Consider the following 26,691-nt stretch of genomic DNA (forward strand, 5'->3'; position numbering starts at 1 on the left):
GCTGCCTCCCCCAGGGGCCCTCTGAAGGCCAGAAACGCCCTCCCAGAGCCTCCATGTCAGCCCTTTATTTACTTGAAAAAGGGCCGCGGAGGGGAGGGGACATGTGCGCTGGAGCTGATCTACAGCAATGGCTTTCATGCCGCAGATAGGATCTCGCCACCGTGGGTCTAGGACTAGCTTTCTTTCAAATACCTACCACGTGCGACACCCATATTGGGCCCCATCTTCAGCCTTGAATGCACATGGATGGTGGTACTCCAGACTGCATCACAGGCAAAGTGGCCAGGTATGAACTGCATAGTGGCTGCAAGGTAGTCGCGGGGCTGGTAGCTTTCTTCTCCAGGATAATCTGAATCGGGGGGGGGGGGGAGAGGGAGAAAGAGAAGTTTATTCCACAAATTTGACCTGTCTCCCACTTTTCAATAAATAGCCCCAAAATCAAGCACAAATATTTTCTATACATACGCCCGTCCCAATCGAAACCCAACCATACAATAGATACTGTTAGCTTTGCACAAAAGTATGGAAATATATAACCAGCAATGGGTAAATGGAAACAAAATGGACATTTTCAACTCAAGATACTGCCATAAATAAACCTTACAGAATAGAAATACCAATAGCATTTAGACTTATATTCCGCTTCATAGTGCTTTTACAGCCCTCTCTAAGTGGATTATAGAATCAGCATATCGTCCCCAACAATCTGAGAGAGCCGGAGTGGTGCAGCAGGTAGAGTGCGGTACTGCAGGCCACTGAAGCTGACTGTAGATCTGCAGATCAGCGGTTCAAATTTCATCTCCGGCTCAAGGTTGACTCAGCCTTCCATCCTTCCAAGGTGGGTAGACAATGTAGAACAACAGCAGCAGCACATTAAATGTATCTTGTTTACCATGTAATAGAGCTTCAATTCATTTGCATACTACCAAACAGCAATTCCCGAGAGATAATTAAACTTAGTGATGGGAGCAAAATTGTGGTGGTGCAAAACCATGCCTATCTACCGTATTTTTCGCTCTATAAGACGCACCTGCTGATAAGACGCACCTAGTTTTTAGAGGAGGAAAATAGAAGAAAAAAATATTTTGAGCCAAAAAGTAGGCTAAAATATTTATTACAATAACACTGCCCTAGGGGAATTGGGAAAATATACAAACAAGCCCCCCTCTCTCTTTCTTTCTATCTCTCCCTCTTTCTCTCTACCTTTCTTTCTCTTTCTCTCTCTCCCTTTCTCTGTCCCTCTCTTTCTTTCTCTCTGTCCCTCTTTCTTTCTCTCTGTCCCTCTCTTTCTTTCTCTCTGTCCCTCTTTCTTTCTCTCTGTCCCTCTCTTTCTTTCTCTCTGTCCCTCTCTTTCTTTCTCTCTGTCCCTCTTTCTTTCTCTCTCTTATCTCTCCTTCTCTCACTCACTCTCTTTGTATCTCTCTCTTTCTCTCCTTCTCTATCTCTCCCTCTTTCTCTCTCCCCCTTTCTATCTCTCCTCTTCCTTTCTCTCTCTTTCTTTCTCCCTTATTTTTTCTGTTTTTCTGCTGTGGGCGGTTTAGGGCCCCTCAAACCCCGACGACCTCGCCCCCGGATCCTGGCCGGGACAGGGCAGCTTCCTCTGACAGGCGCCGCGCGGGGCCGAGGAGGCTCAGCAGGAGGCGCAGCGGCAGGCGGAGAGAGGGAAGGGGGGCAGCGGCGTCCCTCCTGGCCTTGGCCGGCCGCCCGACCCTCCCCACCTCCTGAAAACGCGGCGGGCGGCGGGGGGAGAGCGAAGAGCCGGCTCCGGCGGGCGCGGGGCTTGGCTGGCTGGCGGGGGAAGCGCCGCTGGTGGTGCGAAGGGAGACCCTCCTCGGGGAGGGAGGGGGCCAGGCAGCAGCTAGCCAGCCGAGTTCGCAGCCAAACTTTGCACAGGCGGCGGCCGGCTGCGAGCGACTGGCTGAGACCTCCACGCCTCCTGAAGCGATTCCCATAGCCTTCCCAAAGGCTCGGGAATCGCACAGGCGGCGGCCGGCTGCGAGCGACTGGCTGAGACCTCCACGCCTCCTGAAGCGATTCCCATAGCCTTCCCAAAGGCTCGGAACCGCCAACGCTCCTCCGGTGCCGCTCCGCCTCCTAAACCTGCGGGGTGGAGGCGTCCCCCAGCCCAGCACTTCCGGAGGCTGAAAAGCGCGGCTCTCTTCAGGGTTGGGAAGAGGAGAGGCGGCAACAGAGGCGGCGGTCTCCAGATGAGTATATTGCCGCCCCCCCTCTGCTCCAGCGCCTCCCCCCCCTCCCTGCCTGCATCTTCGCTCCATAAGACGTGGCTGATTTTTCATCCTACTTTGGGAGGAAAAAAACTGCGTCTTATGGAGCGAAAAATACGGTATATGCACATTTACCAAGAAAAGATTTTAAAAGAGAAGAGGTGGCGCGGTGGGTAGAGTGCAGTACTGCAGGCCACTAAAGCTGACTGCTAGATCTGCAGGTCAGCAGTTCAAATCTCATCACTGGCTCAAGGTTGTCTCAGCCTTCCATCCTTCCGAGGTGGGTAAAATGAGGACCCGGATTATGGGAGCAATATGCTGGCTCTGTTAAAAAGTACTATTGCTAACATGTTGTGAGCCGCCCTGAGTCTAAGGAGAAGGGCGGTATAAAAATTGAATAAATTGAATAAATAAATCTGGGTCCTCATTTTATCCACGTTGGAAGGATGGAAGGCTGAGTCAACCTTGAGCCAGTGGTAAGATGTGAACTGCTGAACTACAGCTAGCAGTTAGCTGAAGTAGCCTGCAGTGCTGCACTCTAACCAATGCGCCATCCTGAGGAGTGGCGGGAGACTTATGTTGTTCTGTTATTGATGAGAAGTCTGTTGATGTAAGTCACTAGAACGCAGGTAGAATATAAGCAATCCTAGCTCAATAACCATAATGGGAACCACCGAATCTGTCACTAAACTCAAATGCAAGACATCATGTGACCAGAACAGAGAGAGTTACAACCTCACTTCCGCTGTGGTTGTTAAACTAATCCCCTGCAATAATTAAATCAACTGTCACATGACCACAACTTCCAATGTTCCTGCTAAACGGTGCAAATGTGTAATATGTTAAAGGGTTCAATAAGGTTCAGGGAGGAAGTGTTTTTAATAGGAAAGTGAACACAAGAACAAGGGGGCACAATCTGAGGTTAGTTGGGGGAAAGATCAAAAGCAATGTGAGAAAATATTATTTTACTGAAAGAATAGTAGATGCTTGGAACAAACTTTCCAGCAGACGTGGTTGGCAAATCCACAGTAACTGAATTTAAACATGCCTGGGATAAACATATATCCATTCTAAGATAAAATATAGGAAATAGTATAAGGGCAGACTAGATGGACCACGAGGTCTTTTTCTGCCGTCAATCTTCTATGTTTCTATGTGACTGAGTGAGACTGTAATGGTCATAAATGTCTGTTGGTTCCAAAGAGACTGCTGCAAGGGTTGTTAAGGAGGAGGACTCCACACAAAAGCTGCTTTTTCAGCATTATTATAACTCTGAATGGTTGCTACACAGGACAGCCATTAAGCAAGAATCATCTTTAAGCTCCTACCATCAGGCCCAGTGCGCTGCCGATAGGTGTAAGGCGTTTCACTTTTCCAGATATCCTCCTCACTCTCAGCGACCAAGAGAGAATTACAAATGTGGCTATCATGTAGATCTTGTAGCAGCAACCGCTATATTGAGAAGAGGACAGGAAGCATTAATTTAATTGTTTCCTCACATCAGGAACAGTTTTCGGCTCCCCCTGGTGTTGTTTTGTTAAAAACGGCTCAAAGAAGTAGGAGTTTGTTTGTTTTTTAAAAGTAAGTTTTCTTTAAACTTACTTTAAACTTACTTAAACTGCCGCTCTGAGTCTCCGAAGAGGGGCGGCATACAAATCTAATAAATAATTGTTACTATTACTATTACTATTACTACTATTATTATTATTATTATTATTATTATTATTATTATTATATTATTATTATACATCACACAGTCTAATAATAATAACAACAACAACAACAATAATAATAATAATTTATTATATTTGCATGCCGCCCCTCTTCGGAGACTTATTATTATTATTATTATTATAATATTATTATTATTATTATTATACATCACAGTCTAATAATAATAATAACAACAACAACAACAACAACAATAATAATTTATTATATTTGCATGCCGCCCCTCTTCGGAGACTTATTATTATTATTATTATTATATTATTATTATTATTATTATTATTATACATCACAGTCTAATAATAATAATAACAACAACAACAACAACAACAACAACAATAATAATTTATTATATTTGCATGCCGCCCCTCTTCGGAGACTTATTATTATTATTATTATTATTATTATTATTATTATTATTATTGAGGAATGAACTAGTGGGAGGAAGGAGAGGAAAGAAAGAGGAAAGAAAGAGGAAGGAGGAAAGAGGAACTGAGACTGAGACAGTGCCTGAAGCTCGCCCTACTGAGCCCACATGGAGTTTCTATTAAGACCTCATAAGACTGCAGAGGGTCTGGAGACCTGGAAGCATTGTAAGAGCAGAGGAGAGGAAGTGACTGAGACCCAGAGAAAGACCTGAGAGTGCCAGCCAGTGGCAGTGGCTGGCACCAAAAACTTAACAACAATATGCCAAGATTTCTCCCTCAACAACATTTTTCCCCTGATCAATTCTTTTTCCCCCCAGAACTCACCTTTAAGAACTGGTGTCAGTATTGCTGGCTTGATGGATAGTTGATTTTTAATTATTCCTATATTTTTAGCACTTTAGAACTTTGCACTTTACCAACTTTAATTAATAGCTAAGCTCTGATTTTATATTATTAACTATTAATCTATGAACTTTTTATTCCTATTTTATATTGTGATATATATTATTAGTATTTTAATTATTACTAATTTAATTCATTTTAATATCACTAGGGGGTTTTGTAATTAATGGATGATTGGGGTAAATATGGGACGAATGATTGGTATGAATGCAATGGTTGGGGCGGGTGGGATTATGGTATGAATGTGATAAATGGAAGCAGTATGAATGATAGACTTTGCCCACCTGACGCCGGAGAGGCGGGAGGGGAGGGGGCACTAATCTCTGGGGAGACAGAGGGTCAGAATATTCCTGTGTTGCTGGGGAGAGGCAGATATGGCGGGGGCCGCGGAGTTAGCCGTTCCAGGGGAACGAGGGACCGTTGCTTAATAACGATCCCTTGTTCTGGCTCCGTGAGCCCAATCTTGGGTACTGGTGATGAGTGTAACTCTGGCCCTGGGCTCAGGTTGCTGCTGCTTAATGCCAGGTCGGTGGTAAATAAAGCTCTCCTCATCCGGGATCTGATCCTGGATGAGGAGGCCGACCTGGCATGTATTACTGAAACCTGGCTGGGCCCAGAGGGAGGTGTTCCTCTCTCTGAAATCTGCCCAGCTGGGTTTCAGATATGGCATCAACCTCGACCCCAGGGAAGGGGGGGAGGAGTGGCTATTATAGCCAGGGAGAGCCTTTGCCTACGTGGACTCATTGCTCCGGAAATTGCGGGTTGCGAGTCACTCTTGATGAAGTTGGACTTAGGGGTTCAGGTGGGCTTATTTCTCACGTACCTGCCTCCCAGCTGCGTGTCAAAAGCCCTGCCTGTGCTACTCGAGGAGGTAGCCGGGTTGGCGGTGGAGTTCCCAAGACTTATTGTCTTGGGGGACTTCAACCTGCCATCACTCGGCGAAACCTCTGGGCTGGCACAGGAGTTCATGGCCACCATGACAGCCATGGACCTGACTCAAGTAGTACAGGGTCCGACTCATGAAGGGGGGCACGCACCCGACATGGTATTCCTTTCCGAGCAATTGAGTAATGGTCTGAGACTAAGGGGCTTAGAAGCAGTGCCTTTGTCATGGTCAGACCATTTTCTACTACGGCTTGACTTCCTGGCTCCAATCCTTCCCCGCAGGGAGGCGGAACCAATTAAGATGTTCCGCCCCAGACGCCTGATGGACCCAGAGGGCTTTCAGACGGCGCTTGGGGTTATTCCAGAGGCACTTGTCCACAGTTCGGCAGAGTCTCTTGCGAAAGCCTGGAACGAGGCTGCAGCAGAGGCTCTTGACCGGATTGCGCCTTTGCGACCTCTCCGTGGCGCTAGACCCCGTAGAGCTCCATAGTTCAACGAGGAGCTCCGGGAGTTGAAACGCCAGAAGAGACGTCTAGAGAAGCGATGGAGGAAGAGTAGGTCTGAATCTGATCGAACACTTGTAAGAGCTTTTATTAAGACTTACAAAGTGGCACTCAAGGCGGCAAAATGCGCGTACCATGCCGCCTTGATTGCATCAGCGGAATCCCGCCCGGCCGCTCTGTTTAGGGTGACCCGCTCCCTTCTTAATCAGGGGGGAGTTGGGGAGCCCTTGCAGAGTAGTGCCGAGGACTTTAACACGTTTTTCGCTGATAAAGTCGCTCGGATTCGGGCCGACCTCGACTCCAATTGTAAAACAGAGTCGACTGACAACGAGTCAGTCGAGGTGACTGGGGCACGTACTTGTCCACCTGTCTGGGAAGAGTTTGATCTGGTGACACCTGATGAAGTGGACAAGGCCATTGGAGCTGTGAGTTCCGCCACCTGTTTACTGGATCCGTGTCCCTCCTGGTTGGTTTCGGCCAGCAGGGAGGTGACACGGAGCTGGGCCCAGGAGATTACCAACGCTTCCTTGGGGAGGGGAGTTTTTCCATCACTCTATAAAGAAGCGCTTGTGCGCCCCCTCCTCAAGAAGCCCTCCCTGGACCCAGCCGTACTTAACAACTATCGTCCAGTCTCCAACCTTCCCTTTATGGGGAAGGTTGTCGAGAAGGTGGTGGCACTCCAGCTCCAGCGGTCCTTGGAAGAAGCCGATTATCTAGGTCCCCAGCAGTCGGGTTTCAGGGCCGGTTACAGCACGGAAACCGCTTTGGTCGCGTTGATGGATGATCTCTGGCGGGCCCGGGACAGGGGTTTATCCTCTGTCCTGGTGCTCCTTGACCTCTCAGCGGCTTTCGATACCATCGACCATGGTATCCTTCTGCACCGGCTGGAGGGGTTGGGAGTGGGAGGCACTGTCCTTCAGTGGTTCTCCTCCTACCTCTCTGGCCGGTCGCAGTCGGTGTTAGTGGGGGGCCAGAGGTCGACTCCTAGGTTTCTCCCTTGTGGGGTGCCTCAGGGGTCGGTCCTCTCCCCCCTGCTATTCAACATCTACATGAAACCGCTGGGCGAGATCATCCAAGGACATGGGGTGAGGTATCATCAATAAGCGGATGATACCCAGCTTTACATCTCCACCCCATGCCCAGTCAACGAAGCGGTGGAAGTGATGTGCCGGTGCCTGGAGGCTGTTGGGGCCTGGATGGGTGTCAACAGACTCAAGCTCAACCCGGATAAGACGGAGTGGCTGTGGGTTCTGCCTCCCAAGGACAATCCCATCTGTCCGTCCATCACCCTGGGGGGGGAATTATTGACCCCCTCAGAGAGGGTCCGCAACTTGGGCGTCCTCCTCGATCCACAGCTCACATTAGAACAACATCTTTCAGCTGTGGCGAGGGGGGCGTTTGCCCAGGTTCGCCTGGTGCACCAGTTGCGGCCCTATCTGGACCGGGACTCATTGCTCACAGTCACTCATGCCCTCATCACCTCGAGGTTCGACTACTGTAATGCTCTCTACATGGGGCTACCTTTGAAAAGTGTTCGGAAACTTCAGATCGTGCAAAATGCAGCTGCGAGAGCAGTCATGGGCCTACCTAGGTATGCCCATGTTTCACCATCACTCCGCAGTCTGCATTGGTTGCCGATCAATTTCCGGTCACAATTCAAAGTGTTGGTTATGACCTTTAAAGCCCTTCATGGCATCGGACCAGAATATCTCCGAGACCGCCTCCTGCCGCACGAATCCCAGTGACCGATTAGGTCCCACAGAGTGGGCCTTCTCCGGGTCCCGTCAACTAAACAATGTCGGTTGGCGGGCCCCAGGGGAAGAGCCTTCTCTGTGGCGGCCCCGGCCCTCTGGAACCAACTCCCCCCGGAGATTAGAACTGCCCCTACTCTTCCTGCCTTCCGTAAACTCCTTAAAACCCACCTTTGCTGTCAGGCATGGGGGAACTGAAACATCTCCCCCTGGGCACGTTTAATTTATGCATGGTATGTCTGTGTGTGTGACTGTTAGCATATGGGGTTTTTTAAATATTTAAATATTTTAAATTTGTCTGATTGCTTATGATTTGTTTTTACATGTTGTGAGCCGCCCCGAGTCTTCGGAGAGGGGCGGCATACAAATCTAAGTAATAAATAAATAAATAAATATTATTATTATTATTAAGTTGAATTAAATTCTTGGTGACTCCACAGACACACCCATGTAGCTTCCTTGATAAGAATATAAAATTAGTTTCCACTGTCTTTTTCCGCAATGTATTTTTTTTAACCTCTCAACTCAACCTGTTCTACATTTAGTCATTTGATTTATAAAGCTGCCCATCTTAGGCATTACTCTAGGTAGTTTGCAATAAAATACATGATATAAAAAAATAAATAAAAGTAAAACACGTAACAGCTGGGCATCATCCAACTAAGTACCACATAGCCAAAAGATGAACTCTATCACACACTCAGGACCCCAGGCTTAGGCCAAATGCATATCCAGTCCATTGGGGAGGGCTAGACCCATAAATAACCTGGTCAAAAGTCGCAAAGGGACTTAAAGTGACAACCAACATCTTGAATGACACCTGGAGGCATACAGGAAGCCAATGCACTCATGGAGCAGTAGGGTCACATGCGCTAAGTAACTCGTCTCAGTAACTGTCCATGCCAGTGCATTCTGCACTAGGAGAATTGTCAGCCCCATAGATCTTGCATTGTAATAGTCCAATCTTCAGATTACAAGGGCATTAGTAACTATGACCAGGCCCCCAGCAGCCTATATACCACTGATGCACAATCTAAGTACACTGTGTCAATAGGGTCATTCCTCCAATGGGATTTGTTCTTGCAGAATCTATGCTGAATTCCTTTTGCTCTACCTGAGAAAAAGAAGACATCAAAGCGACTGACCTACAATTTTTCAATTTGGTTAGTTTCTAATTAATTTGTGGGACATTATTTTTAAAAAGAAGCTTGTAGTTAGGTTTTTTTACTCACAAGAAAACATTATTCCTCCAGAAACTATGGGATAGCTTGTTATCATTTAAGGAGCAGGCTTTATAGCTTGAATGTGTCCTACCCTGTTTCCCCGAAAATAAGACGTACCCCGAAAGTAAGGCATGTCAGAGGTTTTGCAGAATTTACTTATATAAGGCACCCCCCAAAAATAAGGCGTAGTCAAGTTTACATATGGTACGGTGGAAAAACATACGGTACCATACAAAGCTGTTCATAGCGGTACCGTAATAATGTGGCATCCCCTGCTGGCCCCTTCCATCGCTTTGTACCTTCCAGTACAGCAGACACAATCTGCTGCTGTCTCACCGCCATTACAGTCTCCACTACAGTGCATAGACTGTCGTTCCTCTGGTGGCCGGAAGCTGCAATAGCGGGAGTATACTGTTGTACCATATAAGTGCCGTCATTTGTGTGTGTGGGTGCCATACTGACAGGTACCGTATCGTAATCAGTGTACCGTACGGTACACTTTCTTTGGGGGTGTCAGCTTTTCTGCCTGTGAATTTGTCTTATTTGATAAATATAAGGCACCCCCCGAAAATAAGACGTAGCACAACTTTTGGAGCAAAAATTAATATAAGACAGTGTCTTATTTTCGGGGAAACACGGTACTTACCTGGTTAACCACACGACAAATCTCTCCAACCTTCCTTATCATTGTCCGGTGAAGTTTTATGCATTCTCCTTCCTCATTCTGTGTTGCTTTTACTGCATTGCAGCTGCTATAGAGAAGAAAAAGAGACGTCTCAGAACTTGACTCATGAGGAAACGTCCATTTCCAACCATAAACTGCTATTATCTTCCACTTTGGTGTCCTCTAGATGCACTAGACTAGTGTTTCTCAACATTCAGAACTTTTGAGAAGTGTGGGCTTGAACTTCCAGAATTCCTCAGTCAGCAGAACTCCACTAAACTATACTACTTAATTTTCTGGCCCAGTAGAACTATAGGAATTGCAGTCTATCCAAGGTAATAATATAGTTCGTAAAGATTGGGCAACATACACACACACCATTTACTTTCATTACATCACTGAAGGATAAATATGATAAATGTAAAACAAGGCTGAGAGAACAGCAGAACACTGACAGACACTTACATTATAATTGATTTTGGGTGTGGAATTCACAGCCAACAAGAGCTGCATCTCTTTGTCTCTTTCCCACTTTGAGCTCCCCAAATTGCAAATTTGCAGATCATCCAATTCCATGTCAGGGGAATCATTTTCTCATCTCTGCTTAGGGAGCCATGAGAATCAGGATCTTACCGCGTATGGGAATAAACTTCAACCCGATCCTGGTAGATCTTGATGATCAGCCAAAAGTCAGGTATCAGAGGGCACTTGGATTCTAGATCACTCATCACTGCCTCCTCGCCTTCAGAATCACTGCTTCCTCCATCATATCCTGGGAAATGAAAATGTATCCTGCTATCTGTGAAAGGTTCAGTCAATTCATCTTAAAAATATCAGAGGAGTCCAATGGTTCTATGATAGTCCACATTTATGATATTGTCAGGAAATCCTAGACGGATATTTCCCCAGTTCTCCAAAACTGAATTTCCCTAAAGATGCAACCCATCCACTCACCAAGAAGGTCAGAATCCATGCTTCCCTGGCTTGACACCAAACTTTGCACTTGACTAAGCTGTTGCTTCCTATAGCAACCTGTAAAGAAAGAGTCAGATGCCCTTAGAAGACTTCTCCCAAGGTGAAAGATTCCTCAGATCCCCGAGGAGAAATATTAGCTTAAGCATCAAGAACTGAGCCTGAAAAGAAAAGGATGCAAGCATACTAAAAGCACACAAAGTACAGTGATACCTCGTCTTACAAACTTTTTGAGATACAAACCCAGGGTTTAAGATTTTTTTGCCCCATCTTCCAAACTATTTTCACCTTACAAACCCAAGCCGCTCCCACTGGGATGCCCCGCCTCCGGACTTCTTTTGCCAGTGAAGCGCCCGTTTTTGCGCTGCTGGGATTCCCCTGCAGCATCACAAAAACACAGAAGTCCGGAGGTGGGGTTTCCCATGGAGGGGAGCCTCAGGGGCATCCCAGCAGCGCGAAAACGGGCGCTTCGGCTGGCAAAAGGGGTGAGTTTTGGGCTTGCACGCATTAATTGCTTTTCCATTGATTCCTATGGGAAACATTGTTTCATCTTACAAACCTTTCACCTTACAAACCTCGTCCCGGAACCAATTAAGTTCGTAAGACGAGGTATCACTGTAATTTTTTTTTTAAATCTTGACTGCTGCACAGATAGTATGATTTCAGGAATGAAGCCAGAGTCACTTCATACCAAAATTGAAATGCAAGATATGTATTAACTTTCTAGAACTGCAATCTCATGAGCTCAATAGTACTAAAACGATCTTGATTATAAAGAAAAATCAATCTTGGAGAAATGCTATGAAGAAAGGTATTTTAACAGACACCTACTGAAGATCACAACTTTTGGCCAGGGCTAAGAAAAAGACGATGACCGGAACATGGAGTTTTTATCAATGTGAACTCTTTGAACTCTTTTTGTTCAAAGAGTTCCAATAAGCAATATAAAATACTAGGGAGAAATGCACACATGCAACAGCAAATGAGTGCAAAACATAAAGATGCTAGATCCTCTCTGTAACACATACACACACAGGTAGATTTGACTTTGAAAACTGAATTCCAGTGTATAAAATTTAAAAACAGTTCAAACAAGTAAAAGCCTTCCAGATCTGTAATGTTATTTCTCATTCATAAAGTAGTGCACCAAGAATAAAGTCAACCAATAAAGATTTAACCCAATATTTTAAAATCAAAGTAACCCCAAAGTAAAATTGATTATAATTAATTCTATTGAAGTAAGCAGAACAGAAAGAGCCAATATGGCCTACTGGTTAAGGCACCAGGCTAGAAAGCAGGAGACGAGGAGTTCAAGTCCTGATTTAGCCATGAAAATCAATGGGGTGACTTTGGGCCAGTTACTTTCTCTCAGCTCAACCCACCTCGCAGGGTTGTTGTTGTGAAAAAAAGAGGAGGAAGGCATGATGGGTAAGTAAAAATATTATTATTTGTAAAAATAATAAAGTTAGGTATAAATAAAAGAGCAGCACAAAAAGCTGCAAGAGTTCAGTATCATGCCTGTTTCTCCAAAGACTACATTTCATTTTGAAAAAAAGCTCAGGAAGTCATTTTATATTTCATAGTTGCCTGGCGACCGTTTCTCACCTTCCTTGCCCGGGATCACAGATTCCGTTAGATTTGGTACAGGTGTTGTAGCCAATGGAGATTGCTGACTGCTCCACTTGTCTGAAAAGGAAGCCTGAGGTTGCGCCTGCGTCAAAGTAGTTTCCACACCTGGACAACCCTGCTCCAAAATACTGGTCTGCTGAACCGCAGATGTTAATTGGTCTGACACCTGCATCATAGAAAAGATGCAAAGTTCTACTGATGAGATAGTCTAGGACAGTGATGGCGAACCTATGGCACAGGTGCTACAGGTGACACGTGGAGCCATATCTGCTGACACACGAGATGTTGCCCTAGCTCAACTCCAGCACGCATGTGCTCACCAGCCAGCTGATTTTTGGCTTTTTGGAGGCTCTGGGAGGGTATTTTCGGCTTCGGAGGGCCTCCGGGGGGCCTCCGGGGGGATAGAGGAGGAGGTTTTTGCCCTCCCCAGGCTCCAGGGAAAACTCTGGAGCCTGGGGAGGGTGAAAAATGGACCTACCAGGCCCACCAGAAATTGGAAAATGGGCTGGCCTCCAGAGGGCCTCCGAGGTGGGGGGCAGGGGGGCAATTTTCACCCTTTCCAGTCATTGAATTATAGGTGTGGGCACTCACGCAAACACAATAGTGTGTGTGCATGCATTTTCGGCACCTAAGGGAAAAAAAAGGTTTGCCATCACTGGTTTAGGATGTTTCCTCAACAGTCATCCTTATCAATCCCATATCAATGACCATTACATCTCTTATCTGTTTCAATCCTAACACTTACCTCAACAGGTGTTTGGTTATTTATGCCCAGACATTCTCCAGTCTTGTTTTCATTTGCTGACCATGCCCAGAGACTTTGAGCTTCATCAGGGGGAGTAGAACAGGGCAAGGAGCCTTCGGTTTTGATGCTGCTGTCACATCTGCCTCCTGTCATAGTGCTCTCGAGAGTAACAGAAGGGCTGGGTCCACTTACTGAGGCATGTTGACGACTGACGGACGCATAGTAGAAATCACTCCCCTCAGGATTGAGGACATAGCCAGGCAAGGGCATTTTCTGGAACTCCTAGGAGCATCCAACCAAAAGAAGAGAGAGCTGGAAGGGAATCTACTTCGTAGGCCTAAGCGAAGTGAAGGAAGGGCATAGTTGGGTAGATGATTGGGAAGCTGATACCCTGTGGCTACTGAGGTTAATGCACAAGTAGCAGACTGTCTGGGAATACAGTGTTCCCTCGATTTTCGCGGGTTCGAACTTCGCGAATAGCCTATACCGCGGTTTTTCAAAAAATATTAATTAAAAAATACTTCATGGGGTTTTTTCTATACCACGGTTTTTCTCGCCCGATGACGTCATATATCATCGCCAAATTAATAATTTTTGCAAATAAATAAAAAAATAATAATAATTACTGTTAATAAATAATTATGTTTATATATCAGAATCACCAAGTGATTCAATGGTGAGTACCAATGATAATTGTGAGTAAATGGTTGTTAAGGGAATGGGAAATGGTAATTTAGAGGTTTAAAGTGTTAAGGGAAGGCTTGTGATACTGTTCATAGCCAAAAATGGTGTATTTACTTCCGCATCTCTACTTCGCGGAAATTCGACTTTCGCGGGCGGTCTCGGAACGCACCCCCTGCGAAAATCGAGGGAACACTGTATATTGAGGGAAGTGAGGAGTCACTTCCAGGGATCCATGCAATTTTGTTGGACTCATTATGGAAGAAAGCGATGCTGGCAATTTTGAAAAAGTTAGTGGTAAGTTCCAGGTTCTCTTCTAGGTGTATCCATATTTACTAGAGTGACTCTGGGCAGCTAACAAAACCTTGGCAAAACAGACTTTGTACAGTGCACTGAGGCACTGTTACAGTTGCAGTGCTCTTCATACCCTTGAAAGAGCAACGTACGATAGTCCTCCTGAACTTATTACCATATGGCAGGTGGAAGCTTTCATTCAGCTGCTTGGTATGACAGTTGGAACCATAAAATAAAGGACCTTACAAAAGTTGCTTGTTTTTTCAGAATTACCATATTTTTTGGAGTAGAAGACACTCCGGAGTAGAAGACACACCTTAGTTTTTGGGGATGAAAATAAGGGGATAAAGAAAGAAATAAGACCTAAAGTCCCTTAAATTTGACTTAATTTACATTTACAATTCATTAAAATAAAATACTCCTGCCTGCCATGTATTTGATTTTTATTCTCTTCTGTTGTATGCGACATAATTATTTTCCTGAACACATGCAACTATTATTATCCCTGGAAAAAGGGAAGGTTTCTACTACCGTGTTTCCCCGAAAATAAGACACTGTCTTATATTAATTTTTGCTCCAAAAGTTGTGCTACATCTTATTTTCGGGGGGTGCCTTATATTTCTCCAATAAGACAAATTCACAGGCAGAAAAGCTGACACCCCCAAAGAAAGTGTACCATACGGTACACTGATTACAGTACGGTACCTGTCAGTATGGCACCCACACACACAAACGACGGCACTTATATGGTACAACAGTATACTCCCGCTATTGCAGCTTCTGGCCACCAGAGGAACTACAGACAGAAGACTGTATCTGCTGTACTGGACGGTACAACGCGATGGAAGGGGCCAGCAGGGGACGCCACATTATTACGGTACCGCTATGAACAGCTTTGAATGGTACCGTATGTTTTTCCACCGTACCGTATGTAAACTTGACTACGCCTTATTTTCGGGGGGTGCCTTATATTAGCAAATTCTGCAAAACCTCTGACATGCCTTACTTTCGGGGTACGTCTTATTTGCGGGGAAACAGGGTAGTCACCAGGCAGAGAGAAGGAGCTGCAGCTGGATTCAAGTGCCCCTGCTTGCTTCAGATCTGGATATTAGCACCATTTCCTGGTGAACCTTTTGGAGGCTCCTTAGGATCCCAGCTCAGGCTTTTAGGGATTGTGGGTAATCACAGAGCCTATTCAATCGTTATTTAGGGATTGTAGGCTATAGAAATCAGATGAAATCTATCCGAAAAACCATAAAAAGGGATAGAATCCTGCTTACCTCACGAAATCTTTCCAGAGAATTCTCAGGCCCAAATACAAATTGCAGAGGGACCACCTCACAATGGCAGCTTGGGCGGCCCTGGGAACTATAGATGTGAGAAGCTGCTTGACTCAAGATCCCAGCAGTAACAGGCTGTGAGTAACGCAATGCTGACACAATCTCGTCATCCAGGAGCCAGTGGATCTGAGAAAGGAGAGAGGAAAATCCAGATCGTGATCCAGCAAGAGTCTGTTCCTAGCAACTGCATTCCTAACCAAGAATGGCTCGTAGCCAGGCCATGCTCCAATACAGAAGGGCAGAGGGAGGCAGAGGAACAAGGATAATGCCCAAAGTTTGCAGCTGCCCCAATCCCAGGGCCAGGTAGACTCACTTCTGTCATAGTGGCTTCAACAGCTTGCCTGTGCACTGCAGGAAGATTGGAGAGTGCCGGATGCCTTGAAAATAAGATGAGAATTCACGTTCTGAACCTAAGGGTCTTCAATTCATACATCCTAATCATGCGTCGCTACAGAGCACTGCACACCAAGACAACTAGACACAAGAACAGTTTTTTCCCGAACGCCATCACTCTACTAAACAAATAATTCCCTCAACACTGTCAGACTTTTTACTAAATCTGTACTTCTATTTCTACCAGTTTTTTCTCATCATTCCTATCATCCTTTTCCTCCCACTTAGGACTGTATGACTGTAACTTGTTGCTTGTATCCTAAGATTTTTATTAGTATTGATTGTTTCTTCATTGCTTATTTGACCCCTATGAAAATCATTAAGTGTTGTACCACATGATTCTTGATACGCTGAGAGCATCTGCACCAAGACAAATTCCTTGTGTGTCCAATCACACTTGGCCAATAAAGAATTCTATTCTATTCTATTTATTCTATTTCTATTCTATTCTCTTCTATTTTTAGATTATTTTTAATATTAGATTTGTTCACATTGTCTTTTTTATTGTTGTTAGTCTTCGGAGAGGGGCGTCTTACAAATCTAATAAATACAAATACAATACAAATACAAATATTTCTATTTTGTTCTGTTCTGTTCTATTCTATCCTATTCTATCCTACGAAAGTTGCCTTTCATAAACTCCTTAAAACCCACCTCTGCCGTCAGGCATGGGGGAATTGAAACATCTCCCCCTTGCCCATGTAGTTTTTGTGTATGATTCGATTGTGTGCTTGTTTTTTATATATTGGGGTTTCTTTTTTGGACTTTTTAACCTAAAACTTTAATTTAGATTGCTAAATATTAGATTTGTTACTATGTACTGTTTTTTACCATTGTTGTGAGCCGCCCCGAGTCTGCGGAGAGGGGCGGCATATAAATCCAATAAATCTAATCTAACCTAATCCTATTCCGGCACAGACATTTGATAGAGAAAAAAATGAATACCAATCCGTGGAGGAGGAGGGCATTCTGTCCAAAGTGTGCATAAGCTCATCATCGGAGCGGAAAGAAGAGGGCTGTCCTGGGGAACGGGTGAAGGAGAAGCTGCTCTCAGAGGTGTATCTGTGGAAAGAGAGGAGATCATACCTGAACTTTTTTCCCTGCAAGGCTTCAAAACTCCTTCAAAAACCTTCGATAATTGTGAGTGCCCACCTGTTGTGATGTAAATCGTTCACCATTTCGATCTCCAGAGGGACAGTCAGGACAAAAATGTCAAGGGTCACACAAAGGTCCGAAAGGTCAATTGTGTGAAGTGCCTTAGAGCTGTCAAGGCCACTGAGCACATCTCCTATAGAAAGCAGCAGATATTACTCACAGAAATGTTTCTTTGCCAAATGCTCAGGGAGAAGTTGGAGTTCAGGCATAAGACTCCATCAATCCCCATTTATTCATTCAAATTGATTTCTAGGTCGCCTTTCTCCTTTGGACTCAGGGTGGCTTACATAAGAAAATCAATACAATAGAAAATCCAAGAAACCCAATACAGTGGTACCTCTACCTAAGAACACCTCTACTTACAAACTTTTATAGATAAGAACCGGGTGTTCAAGATTTTTTTGCCTCTTCTCAAGAACTATTTTCTACTTACAAACCTGAGGCTCCAAAACTGTAACCGGAAAAGGCAGGGAGAAGCCTCCGTGGGGCCTGTCTAGGAATCTTCTCGGAGGAAACAGGGCCGGAAAAGGCAGGGAGAAGCCTCCGTGGGGCCTGTCTAGGAATCTTCTCGGAGGAAACAGGGCCGGAAAAGGCGGGGAGAAGCCTCCGTGGGGCCTGTCTAGGAATCTCCTGGGAGGAAACAGGGGCATAAAAGGTGGGGGAAAGCCTCCGTGGGGCCTCTCTAGGAATCTCCTGGGAGGAAACAGGGCCATAAAAGGTGAGGAAAAGCCTCCGTGGGGCCTCTCTAGGAATCTCCTGGGAGGAAACAGGGCCGGAAAAGGTGAGGAGAAGCCTCCGTGGGGCCTCTCTAGGAATCTCCTGGGAGGAAACAGGGCCTCCACCCTCCCTGTGGTTTCCCCAGTCGCACGCATTATTTGCTTTTACATTGATTTCTATGGGGAAAATTGCTTCTTCTTACAAACTTTTCCACTTAAGAACCTAGTCATGGAACGCATTACGTTTGTAAGTAGAGGCACCACTGTATAATAAAACCCAACAACAATTGGGTGTCACCTCGTGAGCAACAAGCTCATCTGAACCCTTAGGTCCAACTTCACAAGGAGGGACTCACAGCCAACTATCTCAGATGTAGAGAGCCTGTGTAGGCCAATGCTCTTTCAGGCTATGATTGCCATTCCTCCCCCTCTTCCCTGGAGTCGCGGTTGCTGCCACACCTGAAACTTGTCTGGGCACATTTCCGAGAGGGAGACACCCCCCCCTCGGGTACCAGCTAGGTCTCAATCACATACGCCAGGCCAGCCTCCTTCTCATCTGAGAGTAAACCCTGGATAAGTGGGAGCTTTATTTACAACCGACCTGGCATTGAGTAGCCCAGAGTCCGGATTTTGCCTATCACCAGCAGTATGGGTTGAGCTACATGATACTCAAGGGCCAGAACAAGGAATCGCTTCTTTCCTTTGGGACTGTCTGTCTGGCCATATGCAATGTCTCCCCTGCTACAGTTTCATCATTCCCACCCCAAACCTTCATCTTATTACTCACCTAGGCAGGTGGGCAGTGAGCGGACAGGCATGGAACAGTGCTGGCTGCGTAACTTCACGGAAGAGGTCAAGTGCATGAAGAGGGCAGGCATGTCTTGCTCTAGCAGTTCCTGTTCCGCCAGGGAATCTCCCAGGACGCTGAAGGAGTCGTCATCCTGGTTAACAGTGTTGGAGTCTGACAAAGAGCCGGCTTCTAAAAATTCTTGGTCCAAGCGTTCCCGATATTCTACCTCCAGTTCTGGGTCACTCTCAGTGCCGATGGCATAGCTGGAGGTGTTCCCTATTTAAAAAGAAACCATTTATCGTTTTCAAAAGAAGTGGTCAAATTACCAAAAGGGATTTCTTCTATAAAATTGGATCAGTTCTCTTTTAAAAGTGCAGCCTAAAAGGATTAAATAAACAGGGTACTTTAGCAAGATAAATTGGCTTTGGATAAAAAAGGACAGCACCTAACAAACCTATACAAAAGTACATGATGGTAATTTATATCCAAAATATAAAGTTGTAAGTCAATAAAACCATTACAGTGATTGATTAAACAATGGCCCAGCAGTGTCTGTATGGTTTGCCAATTAGTGATTGATAACATGGCATGTAATTCTGTTACCAATGAGATTAACATGCTTTTGATGAGTCCAGAGAGCTTGTATTCCCCAGTGTAAATACAGTACAGTACAGTATAGTTGGCCATATAGGCTATGATTTGTTTCCCCTCTGCAAAACTATCCTCTCAATACTATTTTGCCCACTTCATATTACATTGACTCTAGCACAACTTTTCATTTTCTTATAAACCAGCAGGGTTTGTACAGGACTCTTTAGGGAGAGTATGTGTCCTAGAAAAGATTAGATTAGATTAGATTTATTGGATTTATATGCCGCCCCTCTCCGCAAACTCGGGGCGGCTCACAACAATAACAAAAAACGGCACAGTACATAATACCAAATCCAATGCCCACCAATCTAATTACAATTTAAAACTAGTAATCTCATAAAAATGGTATATATAAAAAACAGGCACACAGTCAATCAATCAACAAAACAACATGGGCAAGGGGGAGGTGTTTTAGTTCCCCCATGCCTGACGGCAGAGGTGGGTCTTAAGGAGTTTACGAAAGCAGTTATGATTGACATTTGCTCTCTGGACTCCTCAAAAGCACCCCTGCAAGTCTATGGATATACCCAAATAATTGCTTCAGAATAACAGGAGCCCTCTTACCTGAGTTCCAACCTTTAAGATAAGGGCAGGGAATGGATTGCTCCCTTGGTGCCATCATTGGCCATAAGCCATATTCAGCACAGCCAATAATGGAGAATGATGAGTTCTACAATCCAATCTGCAAGACTACAGGTTCTCACTACAGTGGTACCTCGACATACGAGTTTAATTCGTTCCAGACCCAAGCTCGTAAGTCGATCAACTCGCATCTCGAACGAATGCCTTTATTTGTTTTTCCCGCCGAGATAACTGGAACCAAGGATTCTTGCGCCACCTAGCGGAAGTTCGGCTCGTATCCCGAATTTGAGCTCGGGTGTCGAACAGAAATTTCGCTCGCGTCATGGCTCGTAACTTGGAATACTCGCATGTGGAGCAGCTCGTATCTAGAGGTACTACGTATTAATGTAAGATTATGTTGGATAATGTTTCTGCTAGAAGCTTTCAAGATAATTTAGGTGAGTTAAATGAACTAGGAATCTTCCTTTCATATACAAATTAGTCTAGGAAATCTGAAACATACACAACTATCTTGACTGACTATATTGTGGCCAAAAGTAAGAAATATTAGTATAGCTGAAGAGACAAAGAAAAGAATCAGGTAGGGAATGGTAGTCCCACTGGCTCTCTGCCTTCACTCTTCCAAAGCACTGCCCAGCTAGGATCCTTCTCTCTGCAGCTAATTTGCTTACCCAAACAAAAATATGATTCAGCTATTCCGGGTAGTCAGACATTCTCTCGCAGAAAATTTCATTCAATCAAGGGGGTGATGGGAAAATGCCATGTTTATTTTTAGTTTAGTTCCATCTCTTTTCTGTTAACTCTTCCAGCTTTTCTCCCATACACCACACTGTGATGTAACTTGGGCTAAGAGTGGTGACTGAATTTCTGGGACTGAAAGATACTGAAATCTGGGCGGCCCCTGTCCTAGTTCATTTTCACAACTGCAATATTCTTGATCAAACAGGATGTCCGGGGGGGGGGGGGGAAGCATTTTGAAATTCCATGATGTTTTCCTGACATTTCCCTGTAACTTGCGATCTAGTTAAGGTGTGGTTGTAGATGACATCATGCCAAACGGCTAAGCCATGGAGAAATATCAGTAGCTAAGGAAGCAAGTTATGCTCATTTTTGCTTGACTCTGCCAAGCAGCGCGATCTGGGGTTTTTTACATGATTTTTCCCTGACTTTTAAACATTTTAATACAATTTCCCCCCCTGATTTATTCCGTTTTTTTCATGAATTCCCAGATAATTCCCTGACATTTCCCAAACTGCCGATTTCCCTGATAATTCCCTGATTTCCAGGTTTCCAATTATTGAAGTGGACCAAGCATACTATTTTTAGCTCCAAATCTCACCCCAGTGAGTACAGAAAAGTTTACTACCTTCATCGGTTGCCAGATCGTTTTCTGAACTCTCCACCTCTTCACTGCCTTTTTGGTCTTGATGGTCCCGTGAAACCTCTTCCTAAAATAAAAAAAATAAAAAAATCTGTCCGTGCAACATATCCTAAGTCTTTGTACTCAATTCCTCTTTCAAGTTCAAAGTCCTTTCACAGGGTTCTCCCAAATTAGGGATGGATGACAAAGCTGTAAACCTATGTTCCTACCTCTTTTTTGGTGGAAGGCGGGCAATAGAAATAGTAATGGGGGTTGGATGGCACTGGCTTAAAATATAAGCTGCTAATTTCCAAGAATTTCTCCTGGGTGGGAAAGAAGAAAGCAATAAAGGTAGCGATCTCAACTTTTAAAAAGCTTTTAAATATTACCCCACTCAAAATGAACCAGCCTTCTGCTTACTTGGATGATCCCTTGTAAGTCTGGTTGCACTTGGCAAGGTTGCTTGCTGTCTAGTAGCGAGAGAGGGAACTCTGAGTCACAGTTCTGGAGGGGCTCTTGGGAAAGATAGGCAGAGCCGTGGGAATCTGCTTCACTGAAATCCTCTGTTTCAACACTATGACAGGGTTCAGAAGAAACAAACCTGGTCACCAGCATGTCTGTGTACTCCTTCTTAAGAACATTCCCCCCTGGGCATAATTTTTCTTAATAGCTTATGCCCACAGAGGCTTACAGGATTGCTTTAAGGGAAACAATTTTGCTGGAAGAGGCAATCATGCCTTGATTACCATATTTATCAAAGTACACTGTTCACTCAATTTTCACGGGTTCGAACTTCACGAAAAGTCTATACCACGGTTTTTCAAAAATATTAATTAAAAAATACTTTGCGGGGTTTTTTCCCTATACCACGGTTTTTCGTGCCTGATGACGTCTTGTATCATCGCCAAACTTTTGTCTGCCTTTAATAATTTTAAAAAAAACAAAAACTTTAATAAATAAACATGGTGAGTAATAATCTAAATGCTTTCTAAGGGAATGGGAAATTGCAATTTAGGGGTTTAAAGTGTTAAGGGAAGGCTTGTGACACTCTTCATAGCCAAAAATAGTGTATTTACTTCTGCATCTCTACTTCACGGAAATTCGACTTTCGCGGGCGGTCTCGGAACGCATCCCCCGCGAAAATTGAGGGAACACTGTATAAGACACACCAGAGTATAAGATGCACCTTACTTTTGGGGGAGGAAAATAGACGGGGGAAAATCTACCTAACAGATATTCACCTGGTCAGCTTCAGCACATTATTTTATGCCCTGGTTAGGGCTGAAAACACTTTTTTCAGAGGGAGCAGGAATGCAAAGACTTAGGACAGGGAAAACTGCTTTGGAGGGAGTAGGAATAAAAAGAAACAATGCAAGCCAGGAAGATCATTAGCACCACGTTAGGGCTGAAAAAGCCTTTTTCAGAGGGAGCAGGAATGAAAACAAGCCTGCAAAGACTTAGGACAGGGAAAACTGCTTTGGAGGGAGTAGGAATAAAAAGAAACAATGCAAGCCAGGAAGATCATTAGCACCACGTTAGGGCTGAAAAAGCCTTTTTCAGAGGGAGCAGGAATGAAAACAAGCCTGCAAAGACTTAGGACAGGGAAAACTGCTTTGGAGGGAGTAGGAATAAAAAGAAACAATGCAAGCCAGGAAGATCATTAGCACCACGTTAGGGCTGAAAAAGCCTTTTTCAGAGAGAGCAGGAATGAAAACAAGTCTGCAAAGACTTAGGGCTGGAAAAAAACCTTCAGAGGGAGTAGAAAGCAGGGGAAGATCGTTATCACCTAGTTAGGGTTGGGGAAAAAAGCTTTGAAAAAGCTACATTCTATGTATAAGAGGTACCTAAATTTCCAGCTTCTTTTAGGGAGGAAAAGGTGCATCTTATACTCTGAAAAATACGGTACTTCCTGTTTAGATTTCGCAATATCTTCTACAATCTATTAAATCTGTTACATGAGGTTGCCCTTCAATACAATGCACAAGCTCTAATTGGTCCAGAAGGCAGCAGTGTGGGTAGTAATGGGAATAGCAATTACAGCTGTACAGTGCTATTATTCTGAATTAATAGTAGCAATATACATAGCTACTATTTCTATAAACAGTATAAAAATACTCATATTTATTTCATACTTATTTCTTTCCTATTCAAAGACAGCCATTTTTCTTCAGGTTTTCAAGAATCCTTAATTAAGAAAAACAGTTTCTCTTTCTCGCTAGATAAATGGTTTTTTTTTCCTATGCTTCATTAATTTGTTGTAATTGTCAGTATTTTAATGGTTTCATGATCTATCTGTAATAATTCTCTAAATCAGAACTTGCTTGTAATATTTAGGAAACTGTAATCTTAACTGTAGCCCTGAAAATATCATTTATTATGTGAGCCAGCTGTCTCTTTGGACTCAGAAAAGGACCATTCCAATCATAATGTTCTAATATTGCTTCTAGCTCTATATTTCTTATACCGCATCTCAAATATAGTGGAAAATAAGTTGTCATAAATAATAAGAGATTGAGAATCCATAATTATAAAAAAATTCTCTACTACAGGTGCATATGTTGCTTTATCAGCTATTAAGATTTAAAGATAGAACAAGCACATATTGTGTTGACACAGCTATCTGTCAGTCAAACACATGGTAAATTATTTGCTTACTTTAATACAAACCAAATTGAAATTCAACTTAATTTGATTCTCATAAGCCATAAAAAAGCAGATCACATGAAAGCTTAGCACAAGGTGTGAAACCTTAGGCAGTCCATCCATGAAGGTGTTAATCATATAAATCATAGATATAAAATAATACAATTAAAATTAATATTAAAATTAATATATATACAGTATTGCCATGACCAAAGAGATATTGCTAGAATCTTTCTAAAAGACCTGGAAAGTTATCACTGGTAATGAAATATGAATTTTAGAAGTTTAATTTATATGAAATCTATTTCTCTGTTTTGCTGATTAAAGGCATGACATCCTGAAATTTCTGGTCAGAAGTTATAAATGACAGAGGCACTTCCTTTTTATTTCTCATAAAATAATGTTTTGTCCCAGAAAGTTTGATTTACCCACAACATGTCACATCTATAATCTTCAATCATTTAAAAACCCCTCAAATATGCAGGTTAGGCATGAAAGCTGGATAGGAGACTTTGGGCCAGTCACTATCTCTCAGCCCAACCAAATTTGCTAAATTTTGTGTTAAGCCCCATATTTCCTCATAAGATTAACCTGCCTTGTTTACTTACTTACTTACTTACTTACTTACTTACTTACTTATTTATTGGATTTGTATGTGGCCCCTCTCCGGAGACTCGGGGCGGCTAACAGCAATAATAAGACAGCGTACAATAATAATCTAATACTAAAAACGATTAAAAACCCATTAATATAAAAACCAAACATACATACAGACATACCATGCATAAAATTGTAAAGGCCTAGGGGGAAAGAGTATCTCAATTCCCCCATGCCTGGCGGCAGAGGTGGGTTTTAAGTAGCTTACGAAAGGCAAGGAGGGTGGGGGCAATTCTAATTTCTGGGGGGAGTTGGTTCCAGAGGGCCGTGGCCGCCACAGAGAAGGGTCTTCCCCTGGGTCCCGCCAAGCGGCATTGTTTAGTTGACGGGACCCGGAGAAGACCCACTCTGTGGGACCTAACTGGTCGCTGGGATTCGTGCAGGAGAAGGCGGTCCCTGAGATAATCTGGTCCGGTGCCATGAAGGGCTTTATAGGTCATAACCAACACTTTGAATTGTGACCGGAAACTGATCGGCAACCAATGCAGACTGCGGAGTGTTGGTGTAACATGGGCATATTTTGGAAAGCCCATGATTGTTCTCGCAGCTGCATTCTGCACGATCTGAAGTTTCCGAACACTTTTCAAAGGTAGCCCCATGTAGAGTACAGTAGATTTTCTATAGGCAAAAAGTTAGAAAATATGAAGGGGGAGCATAAGATAAATTTGCAAAGAGGTTGGGGGAGAATGCAAATCTACAGTTTGAACAAAGAAATTACAAAAATGTTATGTTATTAACATTTTAGTAACATTTATTAATAACATTATTAAAACATTCATTTATAATAACAATATATGTTATTATAAATGAAGCAAAGCCTTCTGGGTCTTTAAGACTAACAGAAACATCACATTGTTTTCAAACCCTCCTCACTTATAAAAGCTTATGCGATAACACATTTTGTTAGTCTTAAAGTGTCACATGACCCTTTATTGTCCCTGCCACAAAAGACTAAATCAACTAACCTTGAAAGCTAGCAAGTCAATCCAATGAATCATACCAACAATCTAACTTAACACTACAAAATGAAGTCATCAGTAATTCTTGATATTGTTTTCCTGATTATTTCCAAGGTAAGGGCATTTTGGTGTTTTTAGATATTGGATGCACTTTTTTTAACTAAATCAAGATTATGTACATGTTTATATTTATCTCTGAACTTCTACTTTTCATTTTTGTCACTATGATTTAACAACTGGATTACTTCACCAACTTGCAAAAATCAATCTCATCTTCTACTTCACCTCTTTTTTCCCCCATTTCTCTTATACTTTCTACTGATTTCTGGGTTGCCCAAAGGAAAACAGAAGATAGGACTGTCAATCATTTCAAACCCCGAGTCAACAGTGCCAAAGCATTATTTAATTTAACACGAAGTTCCTGTTTATCACATACTATTGAAAGAGACATATTTATGTGTCTAGTTTTATTTTTTTTCCTTTCACTTTAATTATTTTGTCATAAATGATAAAAGTCCAGTGAAAAGCATCTCCTTAAAGATGATTTCTTTATTATGTGAAGATTTGCTTTATTATTGGATTGTCACATGCTGTTTTTATCATTGTTGTTAGCCGCCCCGAGTCTACGGAGAGGGGCGGCATACAAATCCAATAAATTATTATTATTATTATTATTATTATTATTATTTGCAAATTCCTCCTCTATTTTCACTATTGTTAATCTTATATATATTTTATACCTTCTTTTTCTTTATGTATAGTAAATCCTGAAAACTCACAGAAACAACATGCTAAAAATAATTACCCTGTGTTATAAGTATAAGACTACAAGCTATTCCTTCTAGGTGTTTCCCCCCCCCCCCCCTTCTTTATATCAAATGTTAATTCTACCTGGAAACCGAAGTTAGTACACCACGTGGTTTGGGTGCTTGATTTCGTTCTACGTTGACAAACAGTTGCTGCTGGTGGCGTTCACAGAAGGATCGCACGTGATTACATAGCGTCAGCAGGAAGCGAGTGATATCAATCTCCTGCAGAAGTTCCTCACAATAATCCATGGCTATTAGCAGATCAGGAGAGCTAATGTTGTGACCCTGCTGAAGACTTCGAAATAGTCCTGTCAAATGAGGAACACAAATATTAAATGTCCATGCATGCAAATGTGCCTCTGATAGTTTTTCAACCAAGCAGCAGGAAAGGGAAACGTTAAAGAGAAGACATCCCAGGGTTACTGGGGTATAGATTTAATATATAATGCTCGAAAAAATAAAGGGAACACTCAAATAACACACCCCCAGATCTGAATGAATGAAAT

At 43.4% G+C, this 26,691-nt stretch overlaps 1 protein-coding gene across 7 annotated transcripts in view; it reads right to left on the reverse strand.

Annotated features, from left to right (window-relative positions):
- The window catches only part of SZT2 (SZT2 subunit of KICSTOR complex), a 120,331-nt gene that overhangs the window by 44,280 nt on the left and 49,360 nt on the right, over positions 1-26,691 (reverse strand). For all 7 annotated transcript variants that reach the window (XM_070745062.1, XM_070745057.1, XM_070745058.1 and 4 more), the window contains exons 28-43: positions 26,268-26,493; positions 21,538-21,691; positions 21,348-21,440; positions 21,124-21,205; positions 18,522-18,800; positions 17,016-17,151; positions 16,809-16,925; positions 15,784-15,847; positions 15,411-15,596; positions 13,156-13,437; positions 12,387-12,576; positions 10,764-10,841; positions 10,443-10,581; positions 9,792-9,897; positions 3,554-3,677; positions 197-349 (exon numbers count right to left, since the gene is read on the reverse strand). In XM_070745062.1, coding sequence (XP_070601163.1) covers positions 197-349; positions 3,554-3,677; positions 9,792-9,897; positions 10,443-10,581; positions 10,764-10,841; positions 12,387-12,576; positions 13,156-13,437; positions 15,411-15,596; positions 15,784-15,847; positions 16,809-16,925; positions 17,016-17,151; positions 18,522-18,800; positions 21,124-21,205; positions 21,348-21,440; positions 21,538-21,691; positions 26,268-26,493 — 2,409 coding nt within the window. The remainder of the gene's footprint in view (positions 1-196; positions 350-3,553; positions 3,678-9,791; positions 9,898-10,442; positions 10,582-10,763; positions 10,842-12,386; positions 12,577-13,155; positions 13,438-15,410; positions 15,597-15,783; positions 15,848-16,808; positions 16,926-17,015; positions 17,152-18,521; positions 18,801-21,123; positions 21,206-21,347; positions 21,441-21,537; positions 21,692-26,267; positions 26,494-26,691) is intronic.

The sequence above is a fragment of the Erythrolamprus reginae genome, chromosome 3 (genome assembly GCF_031021105.1).
Source record: "Erythrolamprus reginae isolate rEryReg1 chromosome 3, rEryReg1.hap1, whole genome shotgun sequence".
NCBI lineage: Eukaryota > Metazoa > Chordata > Lepidosauria > Squamata > Dipsadidae > Erythrolamprus > Erythrolamprus reginae.